Below are 25,556 nucleotides of genomic sequence, written 5' to 3' on the forward strand. Positions count from 1 at the left end.
CTGCCTATAATAAACACATCCATCCAGCCCCGCAGGCCTGCACCTGGTGGCCCGGTCGCTTCATAACTGAAAAACAGGAAAATCCCTTGATTTCCTTCTGTGGCTGCGCTTGAATCTAGAATTGAGATGAATGTGTCGCGGCACAGCTGCACGAGACACTTTTCTTATGTTCAAACAAGAGAATCTTTGAAAGATGAGGTCACTGAAGCTGCTGCAGCATAACGACACCTAAAATATATACTTTTTAGTGACGCTGCGTAGTGGTTTAATCCTCCCGAGTCGCCACTTGAGAGATTTTCACATCTAATATCTTAACTTTAGACATATAAAAAGACAGAAACTTCTGGCTGATAGAGAAAATAATTAAAAGCTGACGTGACAGACAGTGTGTGCCTTTTGATGATTTCTGCTTGAACTCTTTAAAACTTGGGGGGCAAAGAGAAGCATATTATGCTCAGCTACATCTGATGTCACCAGACTCCTCCAAGTCACATTACTGGAGTGTGTAATTATTTCCTACAAGAGATGGCTGAACAAAGGCTCCGGGCTTCCACTGAAGACACAGAGGATTCACTGTGGAATGTAAAGATAAGGATCTATGTGTGCACCCCTCTCATCTAAAGCCTGTTTTTATTTGCTTGCCCCTTTTGTCAAAGCTATTCACCTGACAGACTCAGTGGGTTTGGTAATTATAGGCACACGGACAGAAATTTGCAGCAGATGCTAAAATTAGCGTGCCGTGCTCAGCCCTCCGGCTTCGCATCAGCTGCAAAACTCAGTCTCAGGAAGGTCCGCCGTGCTTCTAAGACGGTTGCTGAAATGGTTATTCACTTTGAGGGTTTGCAGCAGTTACCTTATCATTTGATATGTGGCCGTCGCAGGTGCTTTAAAGCACATGTAGCTAACTGAGGCCATTAGCGAGTAATCACAGGGGAGCCGTTTAATGGGCCTCTTGAAGAGCCAGCAAAACAAATCACATTAAACCTCAATTAACACCAGGGAAGCCTCTGGAGTTCACTCTGATCTGTGGCCGTGAAGCGTCTGTCTTCCTCACAGTCTGCATGTAAATAACAATAATTTACAGGACAGAGCTCCACAACAGAGAGCAAATAGAGGAGAGAGGGGGCCGCTTGGCCGTGCTTTCGGTACAGACCTGCGGTGTTTGAGCCCCATCGTCTCACTTGGTTAATTATGAAATGTTGCATCTGGCTCAGAGGGCAGAGAGCTGCTAAGTCCACCCTGCGGAGCGGTCCGTGTCCCCGTCACAAGACAAGGACAGGCCCAACGAGCTCCCACCGTACAGCTCAGGGCCAATTACCCACCTGCTACATGACTGGAGCTCAGGGGTGTCACTTCATGCTAATGAAACTCCCATAATTGGTGTTGTTTCCTCACTTCGAGTGTTATGGAAATGAGATCTTAGCAGGTTTTAAAAGCCGCTCAAATTACACAATGCAACTGTTTGCCTCAGTACGGATCACTGCATTCAGAAGGAGGAATTACCGTGTACAAGCATCTATTAATCAGCAGTTTCAAATTAAACTGGCTTTTCATCAGAATTACTGGTACGTTCCTTTTAATTACACCTGTTGGAAGTCAGTGTTGCTGGTACTTGGCAGCAGATTCGCTTTGTGAGAGCCGAATCATTTCATGAAATTAAATAAACAAATTAAGCCTCTTAACGCAACAGTAATTATACAACTAAAGCGACGGCGCTGTTCTGTCCTAGCGAGGACCACGAAAAAGGTGGCTGCTGTACGCACACACAGGAGTGGAGAGGCACTTACGCTTTCATTACCTACATTGTTATCGCTGCCACTATCTGTTTTTCTCAATGGCTAAAACGGCACGCTGGGATAACGCCCCCCCACCCCACCCCACCCCCGCCTCTGCTTCTCTATACCACCCTTTCCCTCAGGACATCGCCTGAGCACTTCTGAAAGAAGGGAACAAATGAAGGTCAGACAAATATTATATACTGTCGGTGGCCGGGAGCGCCACGCGATTATGACCATAATGATAATCTATGAGATGCTATTAATACCGCGGTGGCACACTGATGAGCTTGATATCGATACCAGTGTTGGATTAACTGTTGCCCAACTGCTCTGCTAAGGTTTCTTACTAAAGGCTTTGTGTGGCTCCGTCCAAAGCCTGTTTGCGTGGTGTTCTCCTGCAGCTCCAGAGCGCCACGCTCCAGCAGCCTGTGGCCTCCACACGCATCAGCGAAGATGATGATGAGTGACAGGGACTTTTACATCTTGTCCCAATTAACGAGCCACCCTCAATCCCCCCCTCAGCATTTGCTATAGGAAGAAGGGTTGACACATGTCCATCATTTCCCACTCCCTCCCTCACGCACTCTCCCCCCACCCCCTCGCTTGCATGGTGCAAGCCTGTAGCCACCAGTGTCGCAGCCAGGCGCCTTCACTCTCACTCTCTGGTTTTGACCAGACAGCACACTGATCCCGCCGCCACCCTATTCCAACTAGCAGAAGCAAAAACTTACTGAATTATTAAGTTGACGGGTTTAGTGCGGCATGGTCCCTGCATGGGGCTTCTCAGGGTGTATCCCCACAGTCAAAAAACACACACGCAATTGTAACTCAAACCTCTGGAGAAAAGGAAGAAACTAAATTCTACAGCTACGTTATGTTTTGCATATCAGCAGACACGGGAGAGAAACCCTTTAACTGCATCTATATGTGCTATCGATCTCCTTTCCAAAGGTTAAAAAGCATTAACATTTGCTCTGAGAGCTTCCTCCATCGATTAGTTCTTCTTCCACGGAGCCCGTATCTGCTACAGCCTTCAGCTGCTGAACAAGGGAATTACAGCACTTGGATGACTTTTGTTGGGATCTGACACAAAGTTCACCTGCTGCTTTCTGCTTCCTCCTGATCACTTATCAATCCCGATCCGTCCTGGGGGTGCAGAATGTTTCTTTCTCGTGGACTATCAGTACAATCCTCCTCATCCATAAACAACCATTCTAACTAAAGCATGACAACCTCCTCATGCCCTAATTTGGTGGTGTTAAGTTGAAAGGTTTTCCACACACTTCTCCTATACTGCCCCTAGTGGTCACAGATATACTGCAAGCGTGTCAAACACTGACGAGCAGCAGAGCGAAGCGTGAGCGTGGAGCGTCTTGATGAGCGATGACCTGGCAGCCGGGCGAAGGTGTGCTATACCTCGGCTGTTCCAAAAAAGTTCTCACATTCAATGTTTGTGATATTTACTGAGACTAAATACATCAGCCCAAGTGAATCAAATTACTTGTAATCAGATCCTTTCTCCTTTTTTTAAATGGTGGATGTAGTAGTAATCAGATTTTATACAAGTGTTACTTAAGAGCTGGACCATTTTGATGGTTAATTAGGAATAAAGAGAATGAATGAAAGACTAATTGCCATATGTGAGAGCATGCAAAAATAGCTGAGACCTTTAAACTGGGAGGATTAATGAAAGTGGAATACAATAAATGACTTAAAGTTGAGTTCAGAACTGTGGGCTTCACCCTCTCCTGTGTATTTCTCACATAATCCAGCTTTAAACCTGCAGCGCAGCGACACGGAGTCACAGCTCTGCGTGGCTTATGCGGCTTATTAACGTTTCTCTCCAGCTGCAGTTGAGAAAATAACAAATATTGAATGTGACTTTTAAATAGGGTAGCTGTGATGTTCCCATTTGAGGATTGGCAACACATTGTACAGTAAATGAGTGGAACGGCAGTGCGTCGTAATGTGGACTGATACTCTCATAATAATGCTGCTTGACTAAGCAGCCTTAAATAAAAGTCCCCTCAGCTATCCGTCTCCCTTTTCATGTCTGGTTCCCCCTTTTCACGCCAAAGCCGTTGTGACTGGATGACAGAGGAGCTCTGAGCAGAAACAGTCGCAGCTTTTTCATGAATGAGAATATCTAATGAGATTTGTCTCTGGTGTTGCATATTGTTGGAGCGCAGTCATTTTGTTTTCATGTTTAAATTTACGTTTCATCTCATTTTCTGCTACTTGCAACGTCTTTAAAGTCATTTGGCGTTTGGATTCCAAAAGAAGACATTTCTGTCATGTGAACTGAGAGAAAATCTAGATTGTAAGAGATGCTTTATAAATAAAGTTGAATTGAATCCCCAGACACACTGAGCAGAAGTTTAAAGGCTCTTTTATAGGTGCATTATTGTTTCAATAGACATTTATTATTTAAGAAACAGAAAAGGTCTCGTTTCTGTCGAGGGATCCTGTTTTAAGGCCTTCCTGTCCTCCTCCATGGATCAACTTAATCACAGCACATATGATGAAGCACGGACACAACACAGACACATAACAAAGACTCTCTGAGCTGAAACTCCACCCGTATATCCTGATTAAGACCCTGAGTGGCAGCGCAGCTCCCTTCAGCCCTTCTTGCTGTTGCAGCAGGACAGACAGGACGGCTGCTCGAGCCCTTTCAGCAGCGTTCCATCCCTGCAAGACAACATTTTCTCTCTCCTCAGCTGAACACGGCCCCCCACCATCCATCCTGCCCGACACATTTGTTCAGAATGGCACGGCTTCAGAACTGCCCGACGTGGGAGGGAAGACCACCGGTTTAAATCAGCCCACGTCGCCGTACATCAGCCGACCATGAGAAGAGTTCATTTCAGAGAGGCGCATACATATCAGGGCGGACAATTGGGGGAGATTTACCGGTCTCAGTAGGCCTGGTCAGGACATTCCTGGTAGATAGGAAACAGTAATTACAGCTGCTGGTGCAGCCTCGGAGGGAGGGTTGCTCTGGTTCAGAACCATAAGACCCATAAATTCCTTACCTGCCCAGGGAAAAACTCAGGCGTCAGTACAGCAAAGAGGATTTTAGTTGAAATCTGGCTGGTGGAAAAGTCAAAGAAAGATGGACACATAAACACTGGAGACAAAAGCAAGACCACATCTTCGTTAAAGCCCACGGTGGGTCCTTCACAGTGGTCTGTAGGATGTGAATCAGGGGATGTGAATGACGGCAGGGTCCAGGTAGCCCCGGGTAATGTCTGCAGCACCGTCCGATTCTGCTCTTCTTGGCTCCAGCCGCAGCTTTCGCCATCTTCGCTCGGCTCCGCCGTTCCTCGCTGCTTTAGAACTCTAACCTTTCGAGCCCCAATCTTCTCCCACTCACTCTAAAAATATCTGTCTCTGAGTCTTTCCCCCATCTCACTGGCTTCTAAAGCGAACCGGAGAATCTTCCATCCCCTGTGGATGTGAACACCCACTCAAGGTTAGGTATACTGCAGCTGTGGGAGCAGACACAGCGGGGCTTCTTCACTCATAAAGGACTAATTTCAGGCATCCGTATAGTCCCCGGTGAGATTAACAGCACCTATTGAATTTTGTGATCCATAATAGAAAGAGATATTTCTGCCCTCGCAGTAGCAACAATGGAAAACAATTACCCTCCTAGTTCTTATTTAGCTGTGTTTGCCGTGCAGAAAATAAGTGTTTAAATCCAAGTAAAGGGGGGACAACAATGCAGCCATTTAGCATGAAGCTTTTATGATTTTCCCATTTCATCTTGGCCCGAATGGACTGACTGCTCTGCAGAACTATACATAGCCGAGCTTTCAACTCTCTCTCCTGGCAGCCGGTGACACAAATAGACACACCACTATGCCGCAGAATAATATCACTCCTCTGCATTCCTGCATCCATGTGGGGAAGTTGTGATAATTCCACTTTTTGGCCCTGTGTGATTAGAACGTCTTTGAAAGTCTCATATAGAACATGTAAGACATTCAAAGCAATACTAAATTCAATATTCTACTTTTTTCTTCAACATACGCTACACGAGGCCATCTAATGGGATGTATTAAAATGAGGTCAGTCAAGCCTGATGAAGAAATTACATGATTTAATGGCACCCCGGGGGAAGTTTAAATATAGCTCTGCGTTACAACTGGCCTCCAACAGCACAGCATGGCATGAGTTCATCCATAAACAGCCACCCTCGTTTGGCCCCACTGTTAGCATGCAAACACAGATGGACACAAGAGTCCTGTCCATCTGCTGTTGTACATCTACCTGCCTGTGATTATTAATTATGGGGTCAACGGTGAGGTGTATGAAATCCGAATGAAGCTGGAATCGGATGCTGAGGTGATGTTCCTCTGCCCGCCGCTAGGTGGAGAGGAAACCCCATGAGTCTAAAAATTCCTGAACCTGTTTTTGGAATGAACTGTGCAGCCAAATTAGCTGTAATAAGTAAGGTAAATCTGTTTTAATGATTCTAATACACGCATGAGGCACATTACAGAATAATTAATAAGGCAGCCCTGTGATTTTGGGAATAACTATTAAATTTGCATGCAGATGAAATATGGATTAGTTTGAGGAGAGTGCAGTTTCAAATGACATTCACATGAAAGCAGTGGCCATGGAGATACCCCACTGGGGGCTCGGGGCAGATTACCCCATTCCACCATTCATTTGTATTCAAGGTAGGAACTGTCTTTTATTACTTCAAAACATATTGCTTTTGGAAGGGAAATTTGTTCTAATGGCTTTAAATGTGGAGAGACGGAGCCTGGGAAGAGTCCCCCCCCACCCGAACTGACGAGGTTTCCTTCATCAAAACCCCTGGACGGTGCTCAGAGCTCAAATCACACAAATGAGTAAAACACGCGCGGATAAACTGCAATGAAGTTTAATGAAAAGTGATTCTCAGATGCAGACAGAGCTAATAAAGCCTGACAGATGTAGGTTACAGCTGATCCCTTTGGTAGACAGCAACCCTGTAATGAAGGCAGGGAGGCTGTCACTGTGACAGCTCTATTTAAGTCTTGGTGGGGGGGGCACATTCTCTTTTGATACCATTATAACAGCCGGGTGCAGACTGGACTCTTCTGGACAACCCCCTACCCCCCATAAATGTCAGCCTAATTCCCCGGCCCTGACACGGGTTATCAGACGACACCAACCTTCATCACTTGGTGTGAGGAGGGCGTCGCTAAAGAGATGGTGCGTGGCGGGCGTCATCCCACAGGGCCGCCGTGTTTTCAGCCAACACATCACACCGGCTTTGCAAACGCGTCGTGTTTCTCGCTGCTTTTAAGGACTCCTGACACACGTGAGAAAGAAAACGCGTTTTCCAATCACGGCTGGATGACATGAGGGGCTGTCGTCTGTCAGGCAGTGAATGGCTGGGAAGGACAGTCACGCACCTCGTGTGGCAGCCAATGATTCGTGGTAAAATCCTGGGGATGAAAGGCAGGAAACAGGCAGCAAAACGTGCAGTATTACAGCTCCTCCATCTGGTCGCGACCGCTCCGCTCCTTATGCTCAGGTGCTGCATCCCGACCTTCAAAGTTACCGCTTCAGTCTGTCCTCTTGTGCTCTCCCACGGAGAAAACGCTGTCTGGGGCAGCAACAGGTCGCCGTCAGGATGGAAAGAAAAGCTCACATTATCATATGTACCGTCCCAACGGCGTGCGTGTTTCCATTTACTGCACAAGCGAACACAGCGTAGGCAGTGACCTTTAGCTAATAATCCAAAAAAAAAAAACAGAGGGGAGGATTTAAACAATGCAGCCGATACAAACGTGACTGTCACAGAGAATGTTGTCAAGGTGGTTCTGACTCACCTACGTCGAGATCCGTGGGTCTGATTTACAATTCTTCAGTAAATCATCAGCTAGACAGAGTGGTTGCTAACTGAGACACCGTTTCCTGCTTTTAAACTGACGTGGCACAACATTGCCACATCGGGGTAAAGTGTATCATTAGCTCACTGAGCCGCACTGTTACACTCTGCTGCTTTAAGCTGCAGCCACAAATGAAATGCAGCTGGCTGCATTAAGCATTTATTACAGATTGCACTTTTAGGACAGCACACAGTGTGAGCTTGAGCCACCATAGAGCGTTTCCATCACCCTTGAAATTGCACAAATTGGAATTACGTGTAGAACGCACGCCTGAATGAAGCACAAGGATTTCTAAAAATGCTTCCAAGCTGTTCAGAAAAGGCGTTTCGCACCACTGAAGAGGAAACAGCCTTTTCTCATTAGTGGGTCAGGTGACTTTTTAAAATTGCAGCATGTTTGGCTCAAAAAAGAGACAATTTGATATCAAAGATTACAGGACTGGTGGATTCTGAGCAAGATGCTGTGCAGTTTTCAAAGCCTTGAGGCAAATAGTCTCCATGTAGACGGGTCTGGTGAGTGTCTCCGTTTCAGGTTGAAATAATAATGAAGCACTTGTACAGATAGAAAGTAGCCAGCATAAACCTCTAGATTTTGGGGGCAGTGGCAGCTCAGTGGGAGACCTTGCTGGGGGTAGGAGCTGGCGGGCTGGTAGCAGGAGAGCTTTCAGAGCACTGCCATGGTGCTTTTGATTGAGGTACTGACCCCTAAATACTCAGAGCGCCTGTTCATGGTATGTTCATGTAGGGCTGCATGGAAACTCTAAAAACACTCGTTTTGCCTGGGTGGGATTAATATTCTATAGTTCACCTTCAAACACAACCAACCTTTCTTGGGGATTTCTTGTGAGAGAAAGAAGCAGCTTTTAGAAACGTATGGATTCTTCAATACAAACGCAGTAGAAATGGTATAAGTGTACGTCACAGACCTCAGCGGTCCAGTAATTGTGCGTGAACGGCACCACACAGGTGGATCACACAGTAACTAATCCTCAGAACAAGTGTACCTTTTATTGCAGCGTTTCATGTGTGGAGTAACTTTAAAGAAAACGAACACCTTTAAGAAAAGAATAGGTCATTTCTTGTTGTTCCTCCACGCAAAACCACGCAACAACAACTGAGGAGGGGCTGAGCAGGAGCCGCGGAAGGAGGAAGTGCGCGTCTGTGCGCGTCTGTGCGCGTTTAGTGTTGTCAGAGGGGCGAGCGGCGCTGCTGTGTCCGAGCTCATGGAGAAAGCCTCGGCCAACGGCAGCCCGACACCCCGGCGGGGTCACCTCGGGCGGAAATACGGAGAGATCGACAAGAATGGCAATCTCAGCAGCACACAGGTGTGTCACTCCAACACTGCGCTTATTTCTTAAAAACGTGTTGCTATCACGGGTCTCTTCCGGTCACACTGTAGCACCTTTACAAGTCTGAGTGAGTGAAGTAAAAGAGGGCGAAACTGAAGCAAAATAAATGACAGAAGAGAACCGAGGAATCACCTGTGTGACGCAGCTCAAGGGAAATCAAGTGAGGTCATTCAGCTGATAGATGGATCGGGAGCACCGTAGATCACCTTATGCGTGATGTCACGCATCCAAAAGAAGTCTTCAAACGTGTGTAATTGTCAGATTTTGCCGGCTGAGGTCTTACACAAGAGGAAGTGTGTAAAGAGGAATGTACAGGAGACCCGCCCTGGAATTCCAACAGGTTTCTTTTGCCCTGCGACAGAATAGATGAGGCGTTACTGTGCTGGGTTATCTTTGGTGCTTTAAGGTGCCTGGGTGTCCTGACATGCTCCTTTCCAATGGTAACCATGGGCGATGAAAATTAGGCCCCATTAGTTCCTGTAATGAGTCATTATGTGAGATTTATTCAAATTAATATACTCTCCACCAGTGGATCAGTTGTATCTGCAGACCGGCTGGTAAATACACACTTCAAACCCTTCTGAATCATGTTGATATGGTTGTTATTGTGGTACTTTGGCCAGTATACTACGTTAACAGGCGGTTGATGTAGTTTTCAAAGACAAGGCCGTAATAAAACTGTTAAGTTATTGTCGGGATACGAGTCCCTCCATCTTTACTGTTTATAGCTTGGACTCGTGACCTTTACGTCCTTGTCAAATGCCCAAATATTTTGACATTATGGTATTAAATATATCCCTCTGAAAATTAAAATGACATATTTGCTGTGTTTGTATAACTGAAAGTGAGGTCCTTGTCCCTTTTTCATTATATTCTCTTCTGAACATCTGCTCCCCCCCCCCCCCCCCCCCCGCTGGATATCCATATTCACCAGCTCTAATAATGTGGGTCAAGGTCGAGACCCTTCTGACCTCAGTGAAGTGGTTTCTGGTCATGTCTTGAGAACTTCAACTAACCAAACATTGTGACATATACGTCTAACAGGGTGAACAAGGTCGGCTTCTCTCTGCCGCCGTCAAACAGCCTGAGATAAGGGGAACTTAGCATGGGCGCGCACTTTTGTGTGCTCGTATTCCATGAATCACATATCCAGTTTATCCAGCATCAGTTTCTGTTGCTGCATTGACGGTTTCTTACAAAAAAAGGTCTTGTTATCTGCTGAGACTCTACCCTTCCCCTGCTGTAGTGGTGCACACTTGTGCTGTTTGCCTCCTCCCTATTTGGGCCAACCGATGCACTAACCACATCCCTTTTCTGAGACTAAGCCACGTTCACTCAAACGGCATCGTTCCCTCTTGTTGGCTGCCATGTGCCACAGCTTATGTGGGTCTCTCCTTCAACAGAGAAATGTCCCGGGGTCTGACGCCGCCTCCAGGCAGTACAAGCAGGAGGTCTTTGAGCAGGCGCCCATGTACGTGGCCGTGATGACGTACCTGGGCTTCGGCATCGTCACTCTGTTCGGCTACTTCAGAGACTTCCTCCGAGCCGTTGGCCTGGAGAAGTGCCACCTTGCTCGGGAAAGAGAGGAACAGAAGGCAGGTCCAATGTTTAATCCTCACAACTGTTGCTTTTTTCTTTTTTTGAACGCACATGCGCGCACTTGGTCCCACTTGCTCGTGTTAGCAGAGTGGTAATAAAAAAAAGAGCAAGCCTAAGGTGTCAACACATTTTGTTTCCTCCTAATTATTTCAGTTTCTGCTCTTTCGCTCTCGGCCCGACTGCTTCTGTCGCGTTCCCCAGCACTGTCACGTTGCCATGGGTAAGACAGGACGCCTCAGAGAATATCTGCTTTAGACCTAATTAAATCTCTAAGGAAGTTCTTTCTTTGCCGCTGCACTTTAGATTTGGATAAAGTGTCGCTGTCGTGCGGATCTGATTTGTTCCTTTTTTTCAAAAAAGAAAGTGAACGTCAAAGTTGCTGGTGGTTCGTTAGATGTTAAAGACATGTTGGCTGAGGGTTTGAGCAGAAGAGGAGGGTCAGCTCCAGCAGCAGAGCCGCTGGTTCAGACCCTTTAAATGTTACGCAATAAATTCATTCATCTTGTTTCTGTGTTGCCACGGTAACGGTGCGATGGTGCGCACCTGCACCTTTTGAACCATCTGCTTCAGGATTTCGTACCACTTTATCAAGACTTTGAGAACTTCTACACCCGGAACCTGTACATGAGGGTTCGGGACAACTGGAACCGTCCGGTCTGCAGCCTGCCAGGGCCCGTGTTCGACCTGATGGAGCGAGTGTCTGACGACTACAACTGGACTTTTAGGTATGTCCCATCATCTACCTGTACGTTTACATCCACAATCCATCCATGCTACAGTTACTGGGCTGTTTGAAGCTCTATTAAATATAATATCACCCTAATATATGAAACGACACGTTGTACATAGGGAATTAAGAACAATTCGAAATGAAGCCCTTTCCAATGAACCAGGAAGTGGAATCTAAAGTAACACACACACGCCTTCAGCGTCATGTCAGCCCTGATTTCTTTCTTTCTTTTTGTTTAAATAGTTGAGACGTTGCTGAACTGCACCGGAAATATTTTATTAATAGGAATATGAGGAGAGCCACAGGGAGGGGATATGACAGGATAAATTGGGAGAGAGGGGGTGGGCGTGGATTACATGTTATTTTAAAGAGGTTTGGTGCATAATGGAAAGAGAAGAGAAAGGGGAAGTCAGCCTGTCTCGTGCGCTAACGTGCAGTGAATAGGTAAATATGCAGATGCTTTCTGTACCTGAGCAGCAAAGGAAGTAGGTCAGCTGAAGGAATAAGGCAGTTTCCTTAAAACACATTGACACCCTGAGCTTTTACACTCTGACGTGCCCGTGGGGATCCATCCCACACGGTACAGTATTATGGGGGACTATTAGCCAGCACGCGGCGTTTCTATTCAAACAATTAGCTTTAGCTTAACGGCACTCACTCAAATGTTATTTTGACAGTGTGTTTGTGTTGAAAGAATAAAGCACATAGTCTGAATGACCGCGACTGCTCACCTGCCTGCAGGTTCACTGGGAGGACATTGCACAATGTCATCAACATGGGCTCCTACAACTACCTCGGCTTTGCGGAGAACGAAGCAGAGTCCCTGAAGACCGTAGCAGACACCACCCTCCGGTACGGGGTGGGGGTTTGCAGCACAAGGCACGAAATAGGTGCGTTCCTGCTTCGTGCGCTCCTGTTTTCCTTATTTTTGTAAATAATTTGTCCTATTTCACTTTCTGTGAAACTTCATGCAACCGTTACTCTGCTGTGCTGTACACCCATTACAAGTCCCTGGTGAGAACCAGGGTGAAACCCCTGCACACATGCACCCAAGAGACTCTCTGGAGCTTCTCCACATCTGTCTGTTCACTCATGTAGCCAAGGAGAGGAAAGACTCCACATCAGAAAGGAAGGAGGCAGAAGCAGCCGACGGGGTGATGCAAACACACGGTGTTCACACGGGCGACCAGAAGCCTGGCGGTCCCCCGGGTCTGTTGGACGGTTCTGGCATCAGCTCTCTGATCTCTCCACGTTGGAAGAGATCTTGTCGTCATTGTAGAAAAACACTTTTTCTTTTTCTGCCGAGTCATCGAAACCCCCACAACTGATGCTTCCACACGTTACAGGTGACCGTCAGATTGGCCCTTCTGCTCACAGGTGTGAGCTGCTCCTGACACACACGACCAGAGTGCACGTGTGAAAAGGCCTTGTTGTGTTGGGGAGCAATGGAAAACTCATCTCCTTCCTCATCCTCTGCTATCGTTTATTATCTTCCACTGCCCACATCTTCAATTATCTTCCACTGGCTGCTGTGTTAAATGAATTATTCACACTTTGCTGAATTATGTACCATTTGGTGCATAAGCAGAGATCATTACATACGGTTCCACTCTGAGGAGGACAGGAAGTCAGACTGTACAGCAGTGGAATGAGACATTATGAAACATTGTGAGCAACGTCGTGGGAATTAGTGTTCATGGAATGTTGAAGCAACAATGGGCAGAAAATTAGACCAGCGGACTCCTCCTCCTCAGAATCTTCCAAACTTAAGCAATAAATGTAAAAAATAATTTAAAAAGGACGGAGAGATGATGAATATGTCGAAGCTCTTCATTTTAGCAGGTTAATTCCTAATGCTGAACTGTGAAATCTGACGACTGTCACTCAAACATGGTGAAGCCTCTTGTGAGGAAAGTGGCTCCTCTTCTCTCTTCAATGATATTTAGCTTCTGACACGTTTGTCTGTTGAGCTCACGTTCAGGGAACAGGTGGGTGAATTTGCTGTCTGCATCACCCACGCCATAAAGAATTGAGCAGAGCAAAGGAATTAAAGGACGTGTGATTAGTCACACATACGCGTCAAGAGTGCACCGACGAGCCACTCGTGCACACACACCACTCCCCGACTGCGTGTCATTCATTATTCAGTCATGTGATTTATTCATGTGTTTATTTCTCTCTCAAAAAGGGACCGTTCCTTCCTTTGTGATCTATGTTTCAGCTCAACCACCAGGAGAGTTTAGGCATAACGAGCCTGTTCTACATGCGACCTCATTAAGGATCAGTTATTAAGAACCACAGCGGCAGCGACACTCCCGCCCCCAACGGTTACCTGATATTTGGAGCGCTGCACTGGTCACTGCTCCGGGTTTCCTCGAATCATTAACGTATATTATCTTAGATAGCCTATTTTATTGTAATGCGTACAACAGTGCAGAGTAACGTGACTGTTCCTAGAATTAAGTCGAGGGTGTAGGAATGCTTCAGCCAGGTGTTTGCTGTTAAACAGATGAAGAGTGGAGCTTCCAGACATGATTTGAGAGTCATGTCCTCTCCTCTCTCCACAGACAGACTCTCTTGGTCCCTTTGGTAAATTGTTGATGTCAGCTGTCAGAGGTGCAGCTCAAACCCAGCAGAGACCACAACCTGAAGATCAGTTGAAGCACCTTAGGCTCCCCCAGTCAGGAACCTTTATTCCTAAAGTCAAGTATATTCCAAAGGTTCTTCTTGCGTCAGGACCACAGAGGCTAGCCTGGTCATAAATGATCATTTTAGCGGTTTATTTTGGCAGTAAATTTCATGTCTGTGGCTCAACATGAGAGGAAACCAGTAATTGCTTTACCCAGTCTGGACTGTCCAGATGTACAGCTGTGTTAAGAGGTTAGCTATCAATAAGGAAGCAGGGCGTCTCTATGGAAATCCGACGAAATGTTGTATGTAGTGAACAAACTCGGATGCTGTCTGAACACGCCAGCAGGGGCCTGGACTCTGAGTGGTGGGGGAATATAGGAATCGATTCCCACAAGGCCTGATGGAGAGCGCTGAATGGGAATCACCATAAAGACTGAGCTGCCTTGCCACGTTATGGTTTTATACACACCAGTCAATACCCATTTTCCAGGTCTTCCTGAAACATTGAGTCCGTTTGAACGTTTTAAAGGCTCCACTCAGCAGCTGCTGGTTTTTATTGATTATGACTCCCATTATTAGTGTCCAGTGTATCTGCAAATAATATATATTTTCCTGTTGCATAGGACAGTGCTGTCATGCAGATCAAAAGAAATCACCTGAAAATGCCATCGTGTGATCCCTGTCCTGGCAGGTAACCTGAGCATACACGAAGAGCTGGAAGAACTGGTGGCCAGGTTCCTTGGGGTCGAGTCCTCCATGACCTTTGGGATGGGTTTTGCCACCAACTCAATGAACATTCCAGCACTCGTTGGCAAGGTTGGTGATTCTAGGCTGTAAAGCTCAACACAAAATCTTGCCTTGCTTGGAGGTGAGCAGCACGGCAGAAATGAATGTAATTAGCCGTAGCTTTTGTACCTCATACATATGGCCTGAATTAATGAACAGCATCTTCTTAACTCAGCTTGGGCAAATCCCAAATCGCCCCAATTAATTAAACTTATAATTTGACGTTACAATAGCCAGGAGGACGAGTGTCAGCTGTCACAGACTCAGACTCAGACGGGCAGGTTTTGTTAAGAGCGCTGCTCAAGGGGGTCGTTAACCATCACACCCGCCTGTCGGCATGCTGGCGTGGTGGCCGCGGGTTTCCAGGGGCAACACACAGCATGACTATCTGTGATTGGACTGGACAGCAGGAAGAGGAGGTTGATTGTTTAGATGATGAGGGGGGGTCGGCCACAGTTTCCCTGTAGTGACTGGAGGGGGGTTTGATCTCCCGTGTCTATGCTACAGAGGAAGGACCAACCCCAAACCAGCAGGACCTCCGACCCAAACACCAGACAAATGCATTCAAATGCTCAGAGCTGCGCTATTAAATATGCTAATGTATAATTCTTTTGCAAACTGATTTGTATAGAATGCGAAGAGCAGAACACATGCAAATTTTCTCTGTTGAAAAATCGCTCCTGCACATGCAGAGCAGCAGCACACTGAAGTAATAGTGATGGGTGAGGTGACAAAACATGTCAAAATGCATCAAATCCAGAATCTCTCAAAGGTTTAGTGTCAATAGAAACGTGAAACTGCAATAAACACATCAAATCACCCCTTACTGTAATCAACCACTTTCTAATCCAAATGTTCTTTGAGGTTGTCAGAGGAGTTTTAGGAATGTCACTTCTTCTCTCCTGACTTCCAGGGCTGTTTGATATTGAGTGATGAGCTCAATCACACGTCTCTGATTCTGGGAGCCCGGCTGTCGGGAGCGACGATCCGGGTGTTCAAACACAACAGTAAGTCTGGTTCCTCCCTCTGAACACAGGCCCATGCGCCTGCTGCCTACCATCAAACAAGTGCGAGTGAACGTTATGTTGCTGCAGATTATTGGACGGTAAAGCGACTGTACCCATTTTTATTGCATTTACTCTTTTTTCATGTGGAAGCCTACTTAGCATTCCCGGTTTAACGCACTAGATTTAACGGAAAGGGTTCAGTTTAGAGTCACGACTGTGTTGTATCAGCAACAGAGCAGCAAAAAATAAAATGATTTCAACATTTGCTTTGATTGCTAAAAATGACCAATTCTATCTTGCTGATGGAGGGGAACAAAGCTTAATTAAGAATAAATGATGCCACAGGCATGCGGCGCGCTGGACACGTTCGTTCAGGGATGAAATGAGCAGCTCCTGTGGCAGCAAATACAAGCTGACAGGTACAAGCAGAGTCAGTTATGGTTCCTCCGAGCAGACCCCAGAGGCCTGTCTGAAGGCAGAAAGCCCCGGGCACCTGAGCAGCTGACCTCATCGGGTCTGTGCACCAGCGCCACACACTCGCGCCGGTTTTTGATCAATACAAACTTGATGCTTGTCTGCATCACCTGACATGAAGGGAAGTGTGACACAGGTGCACCCTGTGTGAGACGGATCCTTCCGGCCCTCGTAAAGGTCTCTGTAACATGTTTGCAACGGAAACATTTTCCTTGTTGGACGGGGGACAAACAGGATTGTCCAGTTTTCTGTTGACACACTCACTGTTATGAGAACGGTGACATTCTTTCAACCCGTGTGTGTTAATGTTAAAGCAAATATGCTGCGCAGGTGCTGCATATTTAACTGGACTATTACCTTTCCTTTTCTGTTTGTGCACACACCAAATCAGTGTAGGCTGCTCCTTCCTGTCTGTTTAGGCAGATGGCTTTAGGTGCACTCTGCACCAGGAAGTTACATCATCACAACAACGTCTGCTGGCCTGGAGGTCAACCTGCTGCTCTGCAGTATTGATCACATATGGCAGATGATTAGCTCAAGCTGATTAACTGCCTCATCATCTTCAAATTGTGCGGACTGTAGTCAGAGTTTAACCTTGTCAGATACCGCCACCTGCTGGTGCGTCGGAGCGGTTCAGCTGACCTCGTCCTCGTCTCTGAATTTCCCCAGACGAAAATGTTCTCAAGCCAAAATTAAAAATCATCATTTCAGACAGACGTTTAGATTACTCTGAGGATGGTTTCTGCACCGCCGTGCTGAGCTTAACTTGCAGGCCTTACAGGAAGCAGGAGGTGTTTATTAGCTTCGGTGCACACGGGTATTTCCACTGTGTATGTGGTGTAAGTTGGATCGTGTTAACTGCGGAAATGACTCCCCTATTCCATCTTCTTTTCTTTACTGTCTTCATTTCAGCATTTAAAGGGGAAGAAAGCTTTATCACAACCTGTTTGTGACTAGTTCTTTGTATTTTCTGTGTGTGTGTGTGTGGTGTGTGTGTGTGTGTGTGTGTGGTGTGTGTGTGTGTGTGTGTGTGTGTGTGTATGTGTGTGTGTTTGTGTGTGTCAGACATGCACAGTCTTGAGAAGATGCTCAGAGAAGCGGTGTGCTCGGGGCAGCCACGGACACACAGGCCCTGGAAGAAGATCCTCATCATGGTGGAAGGCATCTACAGGTCAGCTGCTTTTGAGCGACCGTGCGGTTCATCGTTAACATCGTCAACATGTGTTGGGCTCTGTTGAGTTGAGGCATCATTCCTGGTTTCCAAACAGTCCACCAGGAATTCCTCATTTGTAACCTGAGAAGTGCTTCTCTCTGCCTGTGTTTAGCAGGTTCTCTTTTGCCTCTTTTTCAATTACTTCCCTCTATAACCTTGAATAATAGTGTGTGTGTGTGTGTGTGTGTGTGTGTGTGTTGTTTGGATAAAGTTATTGTGTGTCCTTCCCAGCACTGAGCTTTCCTGAGTCTCTCTGACCCTCTCCATCTGCTCATTAGCTCCAAATGAAGTCCAAATGGAGTCGGGAGATTGACTTGGCTACGTACCCGGCACAAAATGTTTATCACAGCCATTCTCTTCTCTCTTCTCTCTTCTCTTCATTCCTACACTGTTAAGAGCTTAAAGGGGATTTTCATTCTCTAGTAATAACCTGCAGCACTGGTTTTATAATAATAATAATAAAGATAGTAGAACCCTCTAAATGACCGCCACTCGCTGTGTATTTGCAGTTTTCTGAAGGCCACGCAGAGCTTCAGCTGCATCCATGGCTGCACTCTCTCAGTTCACCTCTTTCTTCTGTGATGTGGGAGAGAGCAGGTCTGGAGTTGCTCTACCACACACTCGTGTTGTTATGTAACAGCCTTCAAAGGCTGGATCAGAGGGGACAAGGAGTTGGGAGAGGCTAAACTTAAAGAACGGAATGCAAATTCCGTGCATAATATGCATTACGCAAGACTACGGAGCCTTCCAACTTTACTGAGAGCGCTGGTTTTTAATTGAACTAAAAGTAGCTGGGTTCTTTTCCATCTTCTCTGTCAGCATGGAGGGCTCTGTGGTGAGACTCGCCGAGATCGTCGCCCTGAAGAAAAAGTACAAAGCCTACCTGTACCTGGATGAGGCCCACAGTATCGGAGCGGTCGGACCGTCGGGCAGGGGCGTGACTGAGCTGACTGGTGTGAATCCAGCGGATGTGGATGTGATGATGGGCACGTTTACAAAGAGCTTTGGGGCGGCTGGAGGCTATATCGCAGGGAGAAAGGTTTGTATAACTCAGCTGTCGTAGAACGCCACATAAACATGACCAAAGTTAGGCCAAATGGTCCTCATTTGGCCTCTAAAATATAAACGTTCCAATGTTTTTAATCCCATAATGAGTTGAAAAATCACAAGTGAAAGCTCCACTTTAGATGAATGTCTTCACAGGGAGGCTGAAGGTCCTGATCCTCCACAGATTATGATGCTGGGCCTTTAATCTGGGTTTTAGGTCAGGTTCAATCTTGTAGAATAAAGAGTAAAGTGGAGACGTGTCACCCCTCAGCCAGGAGGAATTTATAGGAATCCAGCACAATCTGTTCATTTCCATAAATTAGTTTTCCTTTTTATTAGTTAGTTACCTCCATAGGAACTGGATTGTTGATGACAGTAGAAGCTCTCTGTGTTGTAGCGTTATGGGAATCAGCAGGGATAGCACGAATCTGTCTTTGCCATGGTAACACATGATGTGGGTTTATGGGTATTTCCAGAGGGAGAATGACATAAACGTTATTTATTCACTAAATCTGGTGACATCCTGACAGGATCAGTGGGATTTAAAGCCAAACAGACTTCTGTATCCCTCAATGCGAAGGTTTTGCTGCTTAAATGTCCACCAGCTGCACTGATAACTGTGATCACTGGTAACTGTGGGATGTTGGGATGTGTGGAGGGGAAATATCTGCCTGACCTCCTTGATCTGTTGCATCGGAACGCCACCGGAGCCGAGTAGATAAAAATAGGAGCGGCTATACTGAAGGGCACTGTAAACGGTGATTGGGAATTAGCTCATATGCAGATGTGCGAGCTGAAGCGAAGCAGCTCGTGCTAACAGGCACGGCGCTTTCTTCCCTGACACTGTTTATAGTAAAAAAGGCAACCGTGGAACAGCCTTAACTCATTTAGCTCCAAAAGTAAAACCGACATCGCGTTATCAAAAGCTACAGAAAGGCTGATGTGTGGGAGTCACGCTCCATCACCCCCACCTATGTCGTAACTCTCATGTGTCCAACAAATGTTCTCCAGGCGGTCCTTTACAATTCCTTCTTCTTTTTTTTATAACTCCATTAAAAAGTACACTTTAGTACATAACCGCAACACTTTTGCAGGAGTTGATTAGAAAGCAACGGCGGAAACGGCCATATTGCTTGAATTAGGTATTCATTGGGACCCTGACGCTGGTGCAGCCCTGCGCTCCCCTAATAAGAAGGTGAGGCTGGCGGAGGGCCAGCCCCTTCTTGTGGCGGGCGCAGGAACTGCGCGCCAGATCTGACAGGATGACTTTAACAAGCGCGTTCATGTTTGAAGTATGAGCGCCGGTGTGACAGCTGCCTGTAGTAAACTGCTGCATGAATCAGACAGGAAGGGAGAGCGGAAGGCCGGAGACCATTGTGCATTAAGTGTGTTTGGCCCCACCAGAAAACCGCGCTGCAGACGTGTTTTGGAAACATTCGTGTTGTGGCCGCTTAAACCAGCACCCAAAATAAATATCCCGATAAATACAGTCGCAGCTCCTTGTAATTCACTTCCAGCCTGCTTAAGGGAGGCGTCGTTCGTTAACCTTCTGCTCCAAACCTAGACGGAAATGAGGTTATTGAACACATCTGTCGGAGCCCTGCGTGCACATGCACGTGCACTGCTCTGGCTCTGCTCCTGCTCTGTGGCATTCTGGAAGCCACTCACCACGTTAGAGTTGTGGCCGAGGTGCGGCTAAGAAAACACTCTGAGCTGTCAGTCCGTGCCGCGAACGTGAGATGGATTTCGGACGTGTTCTCTTAACTGGTTTATCTTGGTCGCACCGAAATCCTGCGGGGCCGTAAAGCGTCGAAAATCCCCCTGAACGAAAACAGATGTCTGTCTGCTTCAAGGTTCTTATCCTGCGTTTGTGCATTTCCCCCAAAATGCCTTCCCCCTAAAGTGTGTGTGTGTGTGTGTGTGTGTGTGTGTGTGTGTGTGTGTGTGTGTGTGTCACTGCCTGGAGTGCACAGATGGCTCTGGGCAGAAACAGTGGCCAGAGAGTATCTGATAGTCTGTAGTGATGGCCACTAAAAAGCCACTGAGCAGCAGCAGCAGCACCATCCCAGAGCAACCCTCTAGATCTCTCTCTCTCTCTCACACACACACACACACACACACACACACACACACACACACACACACGTGTGCTCCTGAGGGACTGAATCAGTTTCCTGAAATCCCGCTCTTTTCCTGAAACTACGGAATGAATCTCCTGCTGACGGGAGCACGACTGTCTTCATTCCTGCTTATTTTAGAATTCATTCTTCCTTAAATTAGATTCCAGGTTCTCCCAGAGTGCAGAAGAGGAATCTGAGCTGAGACATTGATTCTGATCCAGGACAGACTAACAAGCTTGATTATACCTGAGCTGGCTCTAGTTGGGACATTAAATCAGCAGGTTACATTTTTGCGCAGAAAAACTCGTCGCACTTATTTATTAGGAGACGTGAGGTCTGTCTGCTGCTCTGACTCAATTACTGTAAAGTTCTTTTTTTTCTTTTAAATATGGAGGATATTTATGGCATCAGGGGAAAAGTGTTACCTTTATTCCCGTCTTGTCTGAAAACCTGAGGAATTTTTTCTTGATATTTATTTTTTTTCCACAATTGTCCCAAATCTATTTTAACAACAGTTATCATATAAAAATAGTTTATAAATGGACTCATCAACCTCTTTTATGGAGTTCATACACAATATACTCTGCTGTTATTTTGAAATTAATTTACTTAATTTACTATTTCTTTGTTAGCAATATTTGTCAAAACTGTCTCGATTCCACACGTTTAATAAGTATCACACACAGACACCTGAAACAATAATTAATAAATTTATGCTAACTTGCTAATGCTAACTGCAATAACAAGTGATAAGACAAGAGGTCTGATGATTTGATGCTGTGTTGCAGGAGTTGGTGGACTACCTACGCACGTGTTCTCACAGCGCCGTGTACGCCACGGCCCTGTCCCCGCCTGTCACCGAGCAGATCCTCCGCGCCATGAAGTGCATCATGGGAAAAGATGGGAGCGCAGAGGGTGAATTTGCACCTCTTGTGATCGGCACACTCGTCCTGACCCGACGTTCTCTGCACAACCAAACATTCTGTTTGGATTACATAAAAAAAAAAAAAAAATCTTCACACCTTTTGTACAATTTCTATAGAAACAATAGCAAACCCGATCCAGAGGACAGAACCAATGTTAGCGTTAGGAGGAAGTCCAGACCTGCGGGGAAAGACAAACAGCTGCTCAGGGAGAGAATGTGGTAGCAATTACAGGGGTCTGCGGCGGTGGAGAGGAGGAGGACATGCAGTCCCCGAGCACACGTGACCCCAACGTGGAGGAAATCATTTTCATATGTGTGCAGTGAGGGCCGCGGCATCTCTGAGAGCGCTCTGCTTTAATGCCTTCAGACACCAGGGCAGGGAACTAGTCACTGTTGCAACAGCGCCGGAGCGACTCGCGTTGAATTATCGCAGTCGTATCCTGGGTTACAGCCCCAGCGCGCGTGACAAATCAAACAGGCAGCCCTGGATGTCGTCGCAGCGCGGCCAATAAAGCCAGAACGGCGAGGACAGAACGGCAGCGCTCCAGACTGTGCGACACGTCTGCACGGCGTTGTCGGAATGGTTTAATGCCCCCGAGGACTAAAGCCGGGCGTCTGGCTGTGGAGGTGCAGTAGTGTTCAGGCAGAGATGAGTAACTTCCTCATATGGCCCTGAACCAGGCATGCCTCGCGTCTGACGTAGCCTCGGCAACCGGTTGTTGTTGTGGAAAAAAGTCGGCCTTGACCTGCCTGGAGGAGGAAGCACGCAGCGTTCAACACAACAGTCCTCACCAACGCAACCCAACCCCGACGAAAGTCACTCTTATTCATGCTTTCAGCTACCTTGCTACAGTTTTACATCAATCATGTGATCTCTGCACTCGCTCCTGTCCTCTGATGCCTGCGGGTATCTGACTGTTGGCATGAGCCCCCCCCCCCCCCACCTCTGGGGGAGAGCTTTCTTATAGTGATGCTCAGATCAGGCTCTGTCGGTTATTAACACATCTCCATGACATCTGTTGAGCCCAAAGAATTATTCCAGCTATGCCCCAGTTTCCATCAACAGTCACTTATTTGATGTATAAATTCCGTGTTTGCAAATTTGTAAAGCCTGGTTTGAGTAAGGCGTCGTCACGGGCGCCAAAACTCCAGCAAACCATCTGCTGCCGCAGCTGAGCTGCAGCCGAGCAGGTTGAGAGCGCGCGGCTGCTACGGCCCAGACGGAGGAGCGGAACTCCAGAGAGCCTCGAGAGCTCCTCCAGTTCCTCGTCCCTCCGTGAGTGGACAGCGGGAATGGTCAGCGAGGTGGTCGTCTAACGCGTACGTGTGGTGTTCTTGCTTTTCTGGAGGTATTCGAAGGATCCGCCAGCTGGCAGAAAACACCAGGTACTTCAGGGCCCGGCTGAAGGAGATGGGCTTCATCATTTACGGCAATGATCACTCGCCTGTGGTTCCCATCCTGCTGTACATGCCGGGGAAAGTGGTGTGAGTACACGCGGCTTCTTTAGACGTAAATAATGTATACAGAGAATCGGAGACATTTAGAGGAGACGACATGGCGGAGGATGGGAGAGGTGTCGACGGAATGTGGGAGATGTTACGTTTTAGTGTTTTATCTTTTCTGAAAGAGTCTTTTCTTAACACTGGATGATTGTCTCTCATCGGTGCATCAACGTGAAAGTTTCGTCTGTTTGTTTTTCCTCCCTCACTGATCAGAGCGTTTGCCAGGGAAATGCTTGAACGGAAAATCGGTGTGGTGGTGGTCGGCTTTCCAGCCACACCGATCACAGAGGCCCGGGCTCGCTTCTGTCTGTCTGCAGGACACACCAGAGCCATGTTGGACCAGGTGTGACCCCCCCCCCACCACCACCACACACACACACACAAACAGTTTGTTTCAGATGTCTGATAAGACACAGGGGGGCGTTTTCCTTACATTGGCGCCCCCACTGGTGAAGGTTAGGTATTACACTTTCACAACTTGGTTAGGTGACAACCAGCATTTGTTTCTTTCTTTCTGAATCTCCGTTTGCAAAATAACTCAAAAGTTATGAACTGATTTGAATGAACTTTTCAGGAGTTGTTGATAATGGCTGAGTGTTTCTTTTCTTCTTTTAATAATGTAAATTTAGATCATCATAAGCTGCTTTTACAAAGTACTTGGAACCTTCCGTGTGTGTTAGGACAGTCGAGTAGATACACACGCAGAGACCAGGCTTTGCTTTTTCTTGACCATTTCCACAGTCAGACTCATTATCTTTGTCCTCAGGTGCTTCACCATCTGAACGAGGTGGGAGACAATCTGTGCCTGAAGTTCTCACGGCGGAAACACGACCTGTCCCGGGCCAGTCTCTCAGAGGAGACGGACTCCTGATGGGACCCCTCACACCTGCGGTTCACAGCCGAAGGTCCGAGGCGTCCACGCTGCAGAGGAGAGCGGGGCAGCGGCGCCGTCTCCACACACACCAGGGGCAGCTGCCGTACTTTATATGTTTGGAAGACAGTCTTTACGACGCTCTCATTTGTGCTCCTTTTAAAGAAGAAAAAACCCAACTGAAACTTTTATTTGCTATAACACATGACATGACTCCAGAGGAATTGCTGGATTACTCTAAAACTCAACATGCATGGTGTAAAACCATCTACAACTTTTTATTTCGTATTAAATCTCGTCCACCTTTGACTCAGTTTCCCAGCAATTGCGTAAGATGCCAGCTTGAATATTTTTGCTACAAAGGAGATTTTTTTTCACACAATCATGAAGTCTTTTGTATCTATATTTAGACAAAACTTTAGCAGAAGCTTTTTTGCTTCTTATAAATAAATAAAAGACCGTTCATAAGAAGTGTTTTGCGATGCCAGAGTGAATTTTTCTTGTTCTATCTGCTCATTTTATTGAATTTGATGCTCAAATGAAACCCCAAGAGCGCACTGTTGACAGAAGGTTTGTTAATTCTCTAAATACCCAAGGGGGCTGTGTTCTTGATACATGATTAGCACTCGTGGAGCTCGTCGACATCTTTATTATGTTCTTAACCGAACCGTTTCGATAGAAATGTCGTCAGTGGAACGCGGTTTCTTATTTACCCAGGAGATAACAGCCTTCCTGTAAGTCATAGATCATCCAGCCCTGCTCCCCTGACACGCTCTCCAAACAAAAGCACCCTCGCTCCAAATAAAAAAAGGTGTTATGGCTTGTTTTGTGGCGAGACTGCTCATATTCACCGAGCCTTAACGACTTAATTGTTGATGTATTAAAGACCTGCTGTTCTGTTTCTCTCAGACTGTGGAAGAGCGGCGGAGGGAAGCACGCCGGGTATGCTGCACCTGAGCCAACAGAAACCTAACCTAGCAATTAGCAATGAACTCCAAATTCTCTTGGTATGGGGTAATCATTTGATTAACACAGGAAGGATTATGGATGGATGATAAATGTGTTTTCACGTGTCGGATCGGGTCTAGTCAACACTTGTTTGGCCTCGGGACGGGAATGTGTTTGCGCTCTATCCCCATAAAAAGGTTGTGATGGCATTTTACAAGATGGGTTTAAAATATGCAATATGCTGCCCTTTTGATGAAAAACATGGGCAGAAATATTGTCAGGCTTCAGGAAGATGTGAGAGGAGACGCAGCACGAGGCTGGGCTGCAGAGGTCAGATCACCTGGTTGTTACTCAAGTTTACCTGCTGAAATGTGGCAGCAGCGCCTCAGAATATGAGAAATGTGTTTCTCATATGAAAAATCAAATTAAGCCCAAGTGTGATGGCAATGGAGCCTCTTTTATGCGCTTTACGTGTTGGCAGATGTCTTAATTAACCTGCCGTGTGCGTGCGTGTCTGTCTTTTGGAACGTCTCGCGAGGTCCTTGCCAACAGACACTAAACTGCTCTTGATTCACCAGACTTGTCCCGTGTCTGCGCGTCTGGCCTGAGAAGCCAGGCTGCGCCCCTGACAAGGTGGAAAGAATGCGTGTTTCCAACCTTCCCTGTCGCTCCCAACTGCCCC

At 46.7% G+C, this 25,556-nt stretch overlaps 1 protein-coding gene and 1 long non-coding RNA gene across 2 annotated transcripts; one reads left to right on the forward strand and one right to left on the reverse strand.

Moving 5' to 3' along the window:
- Positions 1 to 4,157: 4,157 nt before the first annotated feature.
- On the reverse strand, positions 4,158 to 8,670 carry LOC130534028 (uncharacterized). Its single transcript, XR_008952777.1, has 3 exons — positions 7,613 to 8,670; positions 4,814 to 7,511; positions 4,158 to 4,720 (listed from the first exon to the last, which is right to left on the reverse strand). It is a non-coding gene; the product is annotated as an uncharacterized LOC130534028 (long non-coding RNA).
- A 156-nt stretch (positions 8,671 to 8,826) lies between these two features.
- On the forward strand, positions 8,827 to 24,400 carry sptlc3 (serine palmitoyltransferase, long chain base subunit 3). The gene is made up of 12 exons (XM_057047888.1): positions 8,827 to 8,996; positions 10,424 to 10,615; positions 11,190 to 11,344; positions 12,091 to 12,239; positions 14,672 to 14,796; positions 15,680 to 15,773; positions 17,313 to 17,418; positions 18,280 to 18,499; positions 21,416 to 21,542; positions 22,902 to 23,037; positions 23,269 to 23,398; positions 23,822 to 24,400. Exons 1-12 carry the CDS (start codon positions 8,895 to 8,897, stop codon positions 23,924 to 23,926), a joined length of 1,641 nt encoding a protein of 546 aa, XP_056903868.1. The 5' UTR covers positions 8,827 to 8,894; the 3' UTR covers positions 23,927 to 24,400.
- Positions 24,401 to 25,556: the final 1,156 nt, after the last annotated feature.

This window comes from Takifugu flavidus, chromosome 11 (assembly GCF_003711565.1).
Source record: "Takifugu flavidus isolate HTHZ2018 chromosome 11, ASM371156v2, whole genome shotgun sequence".
Taxonomy (NCBI): domain Eukaryota; kingdom Metazoa; phylum Chordata; class Actinopteri; order Tetraodontiformes; family Tetraodontidae; genus Takifugu; species Takifugu flavidus.